Below are 12618 nucleotides of genomic sequence, written 5' to 3'. Positions count from 1 at the left end.
ACTGGAGCAGGTTATTTGCTTTATGCAAAGTTCCCTGTTAGGAAAATATTCAAAGAAAATGAAAATGAAAAAGATGAAGAAATACAAAAACTCAAATCAAATTGAAAGCCTAAAAAACAGAATGACATTTACTCCTCTCAATCCTGCAGCAGAAATTTATTGTGGATGATCACTTCTGTCATCTTTCTTTCACATCTCAACAACACACAGAAAGCTCTTTCAAAGGCTCTTCTTATATTTGAATATCCTGCTAGATTCCTTGGGTCACAAGATGGATCAAACAGGCTGGTCAGAAAGCAGGCTATAGAAGTGGAAACGGGTTTACGGCTTTACTTTTGATCTACGCTTTTTGGCAGTACAATAATTCTGCGTGGCGTAACTCGGGGTTTGAAATTTTCTCGGACTCACACACAGCTCAGTTGGTTCAAAGGGGATCCGTTAAATTATGGCAAGTGCAGCAAGCTCAGAAAGTCAGAAATCAGCCAGCAGATCTAAAGAACTAGAAAAGAAAATCCAGGAAGATGCAAGGAAAGATAGGGCGAGATTCTCCGACCCCCCGCCGGGTCGGAGAATCGGCGGGGGCTGGCGTGAATCTCGCCCCCGCCGGTTGCCGAATTCTCCGGCACAAGATATTCGGCGGGGGCGGGAATCGAGCCGCGCCGGTTGGCGGCCCCCCCCCCCCCCCCCGCGATTATCCGGCCCGGATGGGCCGAAGTCCCGCTGCTAGAATGCCTGTCCCGCCGGCGTAGATTAAACCACTTACCTTACTGGTGGGACAAGGCGGCGCGGGCGGGCTCCGGGGTCCTGGGGGGGGGCGCGGGGCGATCTGGCCCCGGGGGTTGCCCCCACGGTGGCCTGGCCCCCGATCGGGGCCCACCGATCCGCGGGCGGGCCTGTGCCGTGGGGGCACTCTTTTCCTTCCGCCTTCGCCACGGTCTCCACCATGGCGGAGGCGGAAGAGACTCCCTCCACAGCTCATGCACGGGGATGCCTTGAGCGGCCGCTAACGCTCCCGCGCATGCGCCACCCGGCAATGTCATTTCCGCGCCAGCTGGCAGGGCACCAAAGGCCTTTTGCGCCAGCTGGCGGGGCGGAAATTAGTCCGGCGCGGGCCTAGCCCCTTAAGGTTGGGGCTCGGCCCCCCAAGATGCGGAGGATTCCGCACCTTTGGGGCGGCATGATGCCCGACTGATTTGCACCGTTTTGGGCGCCGGTCGGCGGACATCGTGCCGATACCGGAGAATTTCGCCCAGGACTGTGAAGCTGTTGCTCTTTGGTAATTGAATTTAGCATGATTAATGACCCATTCTGGCAAAGGAACAAATTACTCGCAATTTGCACCAATTTTAGGAGCAGGTTTAATTCCATGCAGATCCATTCAATGCAGTTTCCAAAATTCTTTACACATTCAGTAGCCATAAATTGAGTGTTCATTCTAACTGTTCGCAAGGTAAAAACTGACAAGTCACATGTAGCCACGTGAGAGCTGGAATAGTATAAAGTACATTGCACAGTACTACAATGCAGTGTTCAAATTCCTTTAAAGTATTTTTTAAAGTAAGCTGTTCAATATCTTATTTTGTATGATTGTGATTACCATAAGTTAGTGCAAAATCCAGTTTCACAAAAAATGAAAGTGACTGAATCTTTAAAAGAGATCCACCAGTTTTCTCTTCGCTTAATCTTCATTCATTTGTGAAAAGTTCATGATGAGTGTCGCTTGATTATTTCAGGCTTGCAGATGAGTCTGAAATTGTTATGTATTCATAAGCAGTTGGGGATAGTAATGTGAAGCAGAAACTTTAAGAAAGATTGATCCTCTCACGGAATTAGGGTGATGGAGGCCAATAGTTATACCCACACAGCCATCCCTATTGAGGCCACTGCTCATTTAAGGTAGAGTGGAGATCAAAGCCAAGATCCTCCTTGTATGCATGGCTGTATTTCTCAATGGATTAAGTCTCTGTATCACAAGACTAGCACGAATCATAGAATCATACAATCATAGAATTTACAGTGCAGAAGGAGGCCATTTGGCCCATCGGGTCTGCACCGTCCCTCGGAAAGAGCACCCTGCCTAAGCCCACACTTCCACCCCTGTCCCCATAACCCAACATAACCTTTTTGGACACTAAGGGCAATTTAGCTTGGCCAATCCACCTAACCTGCACATCTTTGGACTGTGGGAGGAAACCGGAGCACCCGGAGGAAACCCACGCAGACACGGGGAGAACATGCAGACTCCGCACAGAATGACCTGTGGTAGTCACCACTGATGTATATATTGTATATGTAGGATGTTGATATAGGTGCTTTATGGTAAGGCCCCTGTACTACAGGTACGGGGGTAGATCCCTGCCTGCTGCTTCTGCCCAGTAGGCGGAGTATAAATATGTGTGCTCCCAGTACAGCAGCCATTTTGGCAGCTGCTGTAGGAGGCCACACATCTCAGTGTAATAAAGCCTCGATTACATCCTACTCTCGTCTTTGTGTAATTGATCGTGCAACATGACCCAAGCCGGGAATCGAACCTGAGACCCCGGAGCTGTGAAGCAACAGTGCTAACCACTAAGCTACCATGTCAAAACTGTGGGCTGTAGCTGGAACTACTAATATCATGTGCTGTATCTTTATCCATTAATTTGTATTTAGGTGTTGGCTTTCCATCCAGCCTATGCCTTGATTGGAATAAATCACCAGTGGAGGGAATCATCTGCCTTCGAAGGAGGCACTCCAGTGGTGGGCAACCTGCAGCCCAGGAGCCATATGCAGCCCATCAGGGTTCTGAGTGTAGACCATGAGACATTTTGTTGACTGTTGCCCATGTGCAGGTTTGCCACATTCTGCTGATTTCCATCCGCATAGTTTTTTTCCTATCAGTGTAACTGAAGTGATACATACATAAAGCAAGGACAAGTGAAGTAAGGTCCGTGCTGATTGCTCACAATGTTGGCTGTGTGAGACGTGCACTCCCTCTGCGTTCAATCAAGCGTAAATGTTTTTGCTGCTTGAAGTTGATGACAGTTCTATTAATATATGAATAATTAAGCATTTTCTATAGCTTATGAAATATTTAGGTATATTAAAAGTATTTAATTTTATTCAGGGGGCCATGGTGAGCTAAATAACGTGATTTCAATCTTGAATCCCACTGAGATGAATGAGCGTCACTCATCACTGAGGTTGACCACAGCTGTATCTCATTTAGAGATGGGTTCCCTGGGCAATTCTGGAAAGTCACAACAGTAGGAAGATTAGGAAAGAAAAAAATAAATGATCTCACGATCTCAGGATGTCCCAAATGGTTTACAGCTAATGAAGTCCCACTGAAGAGTTGTAATGTAGGAAACATGGCAGCCAACTCAGGCATATGCAATCTCCCACAGACCACAATGAGTTCAAGGTCAACTCATCTGTTTTACCGATGTTGTTTCATGAATAAAAATTGGGCAGGCCACCTGGAGAACTCCCATGCTCTTATTCAACTAATGCCACCAAATTTTAACTTTGACTAGAAAGAAGAGACTAGACCTCAGTATAACATCTCGTCCAAAAGGTGACTTCTCCAGAGTGCAGAGCTCTGTCAGTCTTTCATCGAAGTGGCTGCCTTGAGTATGGGAAATGGAGGCGGAGACTTGCTGTGAAGGCCCTGTTTAAAGTTTGGTCTTTGTTCACCACCTTGGTGATGGAGAGAATATGAGATCAGAAACTCCACTCGGGGTTGAAAAAGAACAATGGCCAGAACGGGGAATGGAATCAGTGGCCAGGGAACAAGTTGATGGCAGGGGTCAGAGGTCATAACTTTGGTCTTCCCATATCTAATTGGAGGAAATTGCAGTTTATCCATGGCTGGATGTTGAAGAAATAGGTTGATATCTCCAAGGAAGTGGAGAAAAGAAGCTAGTGGAATCTTGTGCAACAGTGAGAATCCCCTTATCATTGGTCTGCACCCACAATGCCAGTAAGATCAATGGCAGTGTCCAATTTGCTGGATTAGTGCTACTTTGATCAACTCTGCCACTTAGACTGAACTGCAACTGCACTGCAACTGACAGAGGCATGATTTAAGATCGATCTCCCTGAAACAAAGATGTCTTTTCCCTGAGTTTTGTCGATTTATTTAGTGAATGTAAAAATAATTATCTGTCAGACATTCTGGCTGGCTGGAACGTTTCCTGTTAAATGGAATTGAATTTTTGAAAGCCATTTAATGTTTGTATCGATTCACTGACCCCCGGTCCCTTAACAATGTCAATCACTAATTGTAACATAGTCCCAAGTATGCGATCCTTTTGGAATTTATGTTGACAAATCTAATTACATTAAATTCTGCTTAGATGGGATATTGCATCAATAAGTATTTGTTGAGGGAATAAATGTAAAATTGGACTTTTTGAAGAGATATAAGATATCCCTGGTGTGAATTTATTGGTGGGGACATTAAAAATACATATTTTGTATTTGGCTTTTAATATAACTCCCAATAAAATAGAATGGGTGCTTTGAAAGTAATTTGCCCACCAACATCTTAAAACTACTCCTTTTGATAAGCTTGCAATGAGCCCTGGAACTTGCAACCACACATACTATCCATATGACACCCATGACTAACTTTAGAAGAATTTTAAATAATGCTGCTAACATCCTTTTGGTAAATTATCAAAACCGGCCTCCTGGGTTGAATATGTGCTTTTCACTTACCAGAATAACAACTGGGCTAGTTCTGAAACATCATTCAAGTGATTAAAATTTGAATTGATAGCAAATATTTGTCAATGGTTATTGACTGCACTGCTCCCGACTCATCACTAAGCTCACAGCGATGTATGCTAAAGGGCTCGCAACACCTTTTGAAGTTTAAATTTGATGGGTATCTAATCTCCGGCATTCAGGGTCAAATATGCCTTCAGAAAGAATCAGGCCAATATTTCATTGAAAACGATAGAACCCAAGGAATAAGAAAAAAAATCAATCAATAAACTGTTGGCTGACAGAAAAATGTTGACTGATCTTTTTACTTGAGAAGAAATGTTGTGTATGGTCTTGCAGGAGCAGGAGACCCATTTGTTGGAATGATTTACGGAACACTGCTGTCGAAAGCTAAGCATCATATTTTTAAAATGTTGTTTCCTAGTCTTCTCTGCTGAAAGCCATCTTGTTGGAGCATGTTTCCATGGGGACTGGAATCAAATCTTATATATGATCATAGACAATGAGGTTCCATAGACTACTTACATCTCAGCAGCATAACCTAACCAAATCTGGTCCTCCTCACGAGTCCCAAAAATGTGCATTTTCCAGCAAAGGATCAGTTCTCCTATCACGGGGACGCTGAGGTCAATTGTAGCCCCCACTTCACGAGATTAACCCAGGCCAGTGATTGCATCTAGAACGTCTTTACTCTGTATGGCTCAGTACCCCATGTATGCATTTAACTATTGTGGATTTTATACCAATTATCGATAGAATCCCTACAGTGCAGAAGGAGGCCATTCGGCCCATCGAGTCTGCACCAACCCTCTGAAAGAACACCCTACTTAGGCCCACTCGCCCACCCTACTACCGTAACCCCACCTAACCTGCACATCTTCGGACACTAAGGGGCAATTTTAACATCATCAATCCACATCTTTGGACTTAATAATGCAGTTAGATAGAAGCAACCAAGTATAGTTATTTTCATTTCTTTAACTTTTAAAGAAGTATTGAGATCTTTGGAATGCATTAGCCCCTGCATTGCAGATTGGTTTTCATTCCTCCTTTTCATTCCATTTCACATTTTTAATGTAATCTGTTGCATTTATCCTGATTTTGCAACATTTTCGGTGTCTCGGTGAGGGTATTAGTGCTTGGGAATGGAATCCTACCCATTGCAGATACCCAATGTCATCAGCAAGCACTCCTCTAGGTCAGAACTCTATTTAACTCTGCCCCAACAACACACTTCAGTCTGAATCTCAGAAGAATAATCACACCAAAATGACATTTTCTCCTTTTCCCGCACCAGCCCTCTTGTAGTTTCACGGAGTACGATTGCCAAGTGATGCCCGAATCAGAAACAGATTTGGGGTGGCGGCCAAGGCCCTCGGGTTGGGGCTGCCAAACTCACTTCACAAAGCACCCTTACAGGCAGCTAACACGGGGCTTAAATTCAGGTCCTGGAGGAGAAAAGTTAGCGTCCAACCCATTGGACCATCCAATTTCTCAAATCCTTAAATTCTTTGTAGAAAATGCAGCAACTCTTAATAACAGCAAAATAATATTTGGCAGAGCACCTCTACTGCTTTTCATTGATTTTAACCCCACCTTTCTGCTTCGTCACTACATCCATCTATTTCTCCTTTCTTTATCAGCACGTGTCCTTGTTTCTTGAATCCTTTTATATTATTTGTAGCAATAACGTCCCCACGGCAGCTCATTAGAATTTTGAAAACATTTTTTCAGGATCAAGCTCCCGTTTTTGCTAACGATGGTTCTCTTTACTCAGATGAGAACAGTGCCAGCAAACGAGGGGGCGTCTCTGCCTCATTAGCTGTGGATGCAATGTATTAAAATTATTATTTTTTTCCTTCATTTTATGTTCCAGGTGCTGGTGAATCGGGTAAAAGTACAATAGTCAAACAGATGACGTAAGTAGCAGAAATTGAACCTAATTCAATAACACAATAAATGCTGTGTATTGTATTACAATATAAATAATCAATAACACCAGTTACCCTTGCAAAGGTTATTGATCATATGAAGATTTCACCAAGGTATTATTAATTGAAGAAAAGAAAATGATGCAATCTGCTGTCAAAGAACCAATTGCCCTTAGTATGAGTACAATGGTAATTAAGAAGAGGGAATGTCACAGAGAAAAGTCACAACAATCCCAATAGCATCAAGAAATACTGTACTAAATAGCCAGCATTTCAAAACCAGTAAAACATCAAAACAGCTATAACCTCATTTCATTTTCGAATAACAATGTTATGGACAGGAGGGAGATTCATTTAGACAGCACTAATTTTCCCTCACCACCCATCCGTAAACAGGAAGCTGATCGGAATTCTCCGGTTGATGCAATTTAATTTCCCCGCTGACAGCACAGTCCTGCCAGTGGATTTTGCGACGTCGTGGGGTGATTACAATGGGAAATCCCATTGACAATCGGCGGGAAAAGAGAATCCCACCACCAGCGAACGGAACGCGACCGCGAGACACGTGGCTGGTGAACCGGAGAATCCCGCCTGCTGTTTTGATTTGCTTCCCTCTTTATTGGTGGTGGAGCATTTCCCCAATCCCTCGTTTTTTGTGTGAGCTATTTTTATATTAATAACCCCATAGCAAACATGAGGTGGGATAAAATGTAAACACTGCACGCATTCAAGATGTGAAAGGAGGGTTGCAACGTTGCCTCCACACGCAGACAATAAAGAGAGGGTTAAAGAGAGGGATAGAGAAAAGAAAGAGTTACAGTACATCATCCACATGGAAAATAAATATTGGTTCACGTGAGTTCTAGAGTTTAAAATCAAAGTCCAGTGAGGTGTTCCTTCACGAAAGTTAGTGGGCTGAAATTGGTGTTGTATTCACTTTTCCAAGGTTGAATTCACAAGATATGACAGACACACAGAGATGGGCCAGTCTTTTGGCAATGGCACAGAACCTCCGTTGCACAGGGCGGCCGTTGACGACAAGGACAATTTCAATGGGGGTGTTTTGTTTAATCTCACCATGTTGGAATGGGCTCCCTGTGCTAAATGGCGTATTCCTGGCCCTGTGTTCCTATTCAGGAGGCAACAGCACATTCAAGGACACCGGAGAGGAAAGAGAGATTGGAGAGGAGCCAAATTGTTTTTTTGAACAGAGGGATGATGACAGCAGATTTGAAGAAGAGCAGTGCCTGAGGAAATGGGTGAGGTGGGGGGGGGGGGCCTGGTGTTGTGGTGGAGGATGTCAGGAAGGGAAGTTGGGTCAGCACTTCAGTAGGAATAGAATCGAAGGAACAGGGTGTCCATCTCTTGAATCAGATGAGCGTGAAGTGACAGGATAGAAGTTGAGAAAGAAGCCAGAAAAAGATGGATATTCAAGTTAGAACAAGAGAGAGCTTAAGAGGAAGTTTTCCCAGGTGGATTAGTTGAAGGGAAATAAATGGAAGAGGCAGCCATACAGATAGAGTCAACCCTTGTGACAAAGAAATCCATGAAATACTCGCAACTTTTGTTGGGGATGAAGGTAGAGGTGAGAGGGAAGAGGGGTTTAAGAAGACAGTTTGTAATGGAGAAGAGAAGACGGGGATTATTTTTGAACTCCAGGTGATCCCGGAACAGTGAACACCGGAATCTTCATAATTTCTCATTAAAATGAATGAATATAGTCTTATTTGGATATCCTATGGATAATATTTCTATTAATGTAGTTATAAACTGAGCTATTACTTCCTATGATTACCATTCACTGATTTAAACAGATTAAATGCCTTTTTAGAATTAATGCTAAAGTGTTGCGGGTAGGTGGTAGATTACTGATCAAAATGGGTATTCTCAGCAACACCACTGCAGCTTTACTGTCAAATCTGTCCTCTGCACTGAAACTGATACATTTCTTCCCTCATAGGATCATCCATAAAGATGGCTACACAGACCACGAATGTATGGAATATAAATCTATCATTTATAGCAACATAATCCAGTCCATGTTGGCAATTGTCCGGGCAATGTCAATACTAGGAATCAGCTATCAAGATCCAGTTAGGACAGTAAGTATTCGGAGTGATTTTCAAAGGGAACATGTACAATACCAATTACAACACTTGCTTAAAATGAAAGTAAAATTATTCCTCCGCACTGAGTTTTCTGGTTCCCCCTATTCAGAATTATTTGTACACTTTCTGCCTGGTTTCACACTGCAGTGTATCATAGAATTTACAGTGGAGAAGGAAGCAATTCGGCCCATCGAGTCTGCACCGGCCCTTACAATGAGCACCCTACTGAAGCCCCCTTATTAACCCTATCCCTGTAACCCAGTAACCCCACTTAACAATTTTTGGGCACTAAGGGCAATTTAGCATGGCCAATCCACCTAACCCGCACATCTTTGAACTGTGGGAGGAAACCAGAGCACCCGGAGGAAAACCATGCAAACACGGGGAGAACGTGCAGACTCAGCACAGACAGTGACCCAGCGGGGAATCGAACCTGGGACCCTGGCGCTGTGAAGCAACTGTGCTAGCCACTATGCTACCATGCTGCCCGTGTAGATTGGATAAGCATGAACAAGCATTTGATTAATGAGCTGTAATCCTGATCCCCCCCCCAACCCCCCGCATTTTGCTCCGACCCCCACAGTGGGGGGTTTGGTGCAAAGTTGGTCACGCACAGATCTGGCATGGTGGAACCCAAGGGAGGGTCAAGGGGGTCAGTACACTGATGATGTGCCCCTCTGCCTCTACTAAACCTCAGAGGGGTGTCCCCTAAGGTTCCTGGTGGTTGGGTAGGCTCAGGCTGTGGGTGAGGAGTTGACTCCAGGAACCCCCCTGGGGGTCCCGTGTCTGATCTTCCCTTTCCAACCCTGGGAAATCGGAAGATCACCCTTGGCATGGTGATCTCAAGCAGCTCACTGCTCTTGAGCATCCTCCTTGACTGAGTTTTTAAATTCTGATGTGGGCTCCTCAGCCTTAACTGCTCTGTCTGGCAGCTGAAAATCAGACCAGGCAGTTCAGTGAAGAATCAAAGCAGAAACACTTTCTCTTTACTAACAGCTGCTTCTGCAGACCAAAGCCTTTAAAACATCAGCTGTTACAAGTGTCAGAGGCTTCTCGAAAGCCCACAACATGTGAAAAGACTTCAAGTCATCTGGAAGCCTTTGAAATGCAAAACGTCCATTCAATTTCACAGAGAAAGACCTTTCCACTAGTCTGTGATTGACATCTTAATGGTTCAGACACAGCTGCACAATGGATTGTTTATTTATCTTTCCTTTCATGCTTGAATGCATCTCAAGTACCTTGTTTGATGATAAGCACAATATTTATGAACACTCCTTACCACATCAAAGCAGCTAAATGCTTTCTGCTGTGAGAAAAGAGGAAATCAAAGCACTTAACTCCTTTGATGTTGTGTTTTAAAGGTTTTTGTCTGAGGGAGCAGATGTTAGGAAAGGGAAAGTCTTTCTGCATTGATTCTTCACTCGACTGCCTGGACTGCGCTTCAGCTGCCAGATAGAGCAGTTCAGGCTGAAGCTAACATCAGAATTTTAAAAACTCAGACTAGGAGGATGCTGTTTAGCAGAGGGCTGGCAGAGATCACCATATTAAGGGTGATCTTCAGGTTGTCTGGGGCTGGAAGGGGCAGACCAGACATGGGCCCCCTTCTGTGGTCACCATCAAGCGAACGTGTTGAGGTGGGGAGGGGTGGCCTGTAATTCCGGTGGTAGGTGGGAGGATGCTCCTCCTTGCCCATGGAGGGGGGGTCAGGATTTGTGATGTCGGGGGGAGAGGGGCCTGCCGTCGGACTTTGTGATCGGGCCTCTCGCTCAAAATGGTGGTTTTATACCGGGATCCTGATGAAATCTGGCAAGCTCTCCGTCATGCATAAATCTGCATGGTAAAGCAGCGAGACTCGCACCTGCGTGCCCTTCATAGCGGCAGTGGAGCCCAGTCCTAATTCTCTGCTGGTGGGAGCACTTAGGCTCCAGAACGGAAAATCCCGGCCATAGTTTCAAAGGTTCATTGAAAGTTTGCAGCACAGAAAGAGGCGACAGCCCATCATATATGTGCCAGCTGGAAAAGGAGACACCCAGACTAATTTACAGCGTTTGGTCTGTAGCCCTGCAGCACTACCCCACTTGAGGTGCATATCCAGACACCTTTGACGTGAGTTGAGAGTTTCTGCCTCTGCTACACTTTTAGCCATTGAGTTCCCAATTCCGAAAACCCTCTGGGTGAAAACATGTTTCCTCATCTCCGCAATCATTGTAACAGCTATTATCAGAACATCATTCTTTTTAAGGTGCTATATTTCAATTTAACTGGTCCAATACATTGTGGAACGACAAACCTACTTCAATAGAATCCATACAATCCCAGCAGTGCAGAAGAAGGCCATTCAGCCCATCAAGTCTGCAGCAACCCTCCAAAAGAGCACCCTACCTAGGCCCACTGCCCCGCCCTATCCCTCAAACCCCGCCTAACCTTTTGGACACGAACAGGTAATTTAGCATGGCCAATCCACCTAACCTGCACATCTTTGTGACTGTGGGAGAAAACAGGAGCACCCGGAGGAAACCCACACAGACAGGGGGAGAACGTACAAATTCCCCACAGACAGTCACCCAAGGCCGTAATCGAACCCAGGTCCCTTGTGCTGTGAGGCAGCAGTGCTAGCCACTGTGACGCCCTCAGCAAATCATTTGAATTAACGTCCTGTATATTTCTGTATTGCAGGTGAGAATCGTGGTGCAGTCAATGGGTAAACTGGGCTCCCAAATTGGGGGATAATCAGCAATATTTTGTTTAATTTCTTCACAGCTGATCCATTGAATTAGCTGTAACATTCATCTCAGAAGCAGGGGATAGCAGTTTATTTTCTTGCGAACGTGACCAAGTTAGGAATGGAATTTCTAACAATTGACAACACTTGCTCTTTAAGTCCTGTAGTGGGGCACGCAGTTCAAATATTCTTCTAAACTGCCATAATAACTCCATCTCCTCCAGCACTTTGGAAGCTTTATTTCTCAAACTAACCACCTCCTTCAGTCACTAAGATTATCATTTTAGATCCATTTACAGCACAGAAGGAAACCACTCAGCTTACCTGTGCAAGTTTTTCACGTGAGCTATTTAAATTTAATCGCGTGGCCCTGTATTTTCATCTGCCTCAAATGTTTCATCAGATAGAATATTTTGATATACACATTGTCCTCCATTTAGAACTAGGTTGAGATGAGCGTAGCATATTTAATTTAAGATCGTTAGCTGTCGGGTCTTTCATCCCATTTGTAAAATGTCCTCAGCAAATTATTCTACAAATTTGTTTCTTCTAAATTATGTCCCAAATTGTACAGGTTATAGGTCTAATAATTTTGCACTCACATCAAAGCCCTTTGATTATGTTTTATTCAAATAAGTAGAATAAAAGGATCGTGAATTAACTGTGAAAGCTTACTCCTTCCATAGATCAATGTCACACAAATTGTTACTCGCTTCCCAAATTCATCATCTCATCACAAAAATATTATTGCTTGCGCACAATATCTTCCTGACATGTGTTTCTTCTGAGACTTTTCAATCTCTAAAATGGCCGAATTCCACCTTGAATATTCAGAAATCAGAATGGATTTTTGAAAAGGTTAAGTGAATTGTTGATCTCTCCAGAGAAGTGTCACATTCATATGCATGTGCGCGTTCAACTGAAGAACAGGACTCGGCTCTGAAGAATCTATTTTACACATTGTCACGTCGTTTTTCAAATAAGATCGCAGCCTAACCAGGTTTCTCCGCGAGAGGACAGTTTTTCTCTTCGGGTCAACAGCAAAACATTTTTCATTCAGGTTGCCGAAGCAACCACACAATTGAAGTATGATGTTTTCTGCAGGTGTGCTCCTGAACACTAAAATTAACATTTTAAAAAATTG

The 12618-nt window shown here is 44.1% G+C and overlaps 1 protein-coding gene across 1 annotated transcript in view; it reads left to right on the top strand.

The window, feature by feature from the left end:
• Positions 1-12618, top strand: part of LOC140387969 (guanine nucleotide-binding protein G(t) subunit alpha-3-like) — a 119414-nt gene that overhangs the window by 32090 nt on the left and 74706 nt on the right. Inside the window, exons 3-4 of the mRNA XM_072471382.1 lie at positions 6587-6629; positions 8602-8743. Of these exons, the coding sequence (XP_072327483.1) occupies positions 6587-6629; positions 8602-8743 (185 nt within the window). The remainder of the gene's footprint in view (positions 1-6586; positions 6630-8601; positions 8744-12618) is intronic.

The sequence above is a fragment of the Scyliorhinus torazame genome, chromosome 13 (genome assembly GCF_047496885.1).
Source record: "Scyliorhinus torazame isolate Kashiwa2021f chromosome 13, sScyTor2.1, whole genome shotgun sequence".
Lineage (NCBI taxonomy): Eukaryota > Metazoa > Chordata > Chondrichthyes > Carcharhiniformes > Scyliorhinidae > Scyliorhinus > Scyliorhinus torazame.
The sequence above is the reverse complement of the archived record's forward strand: the minus strand, read 5'-3'. Positions and strand labels throughout refer to the sequence as shown.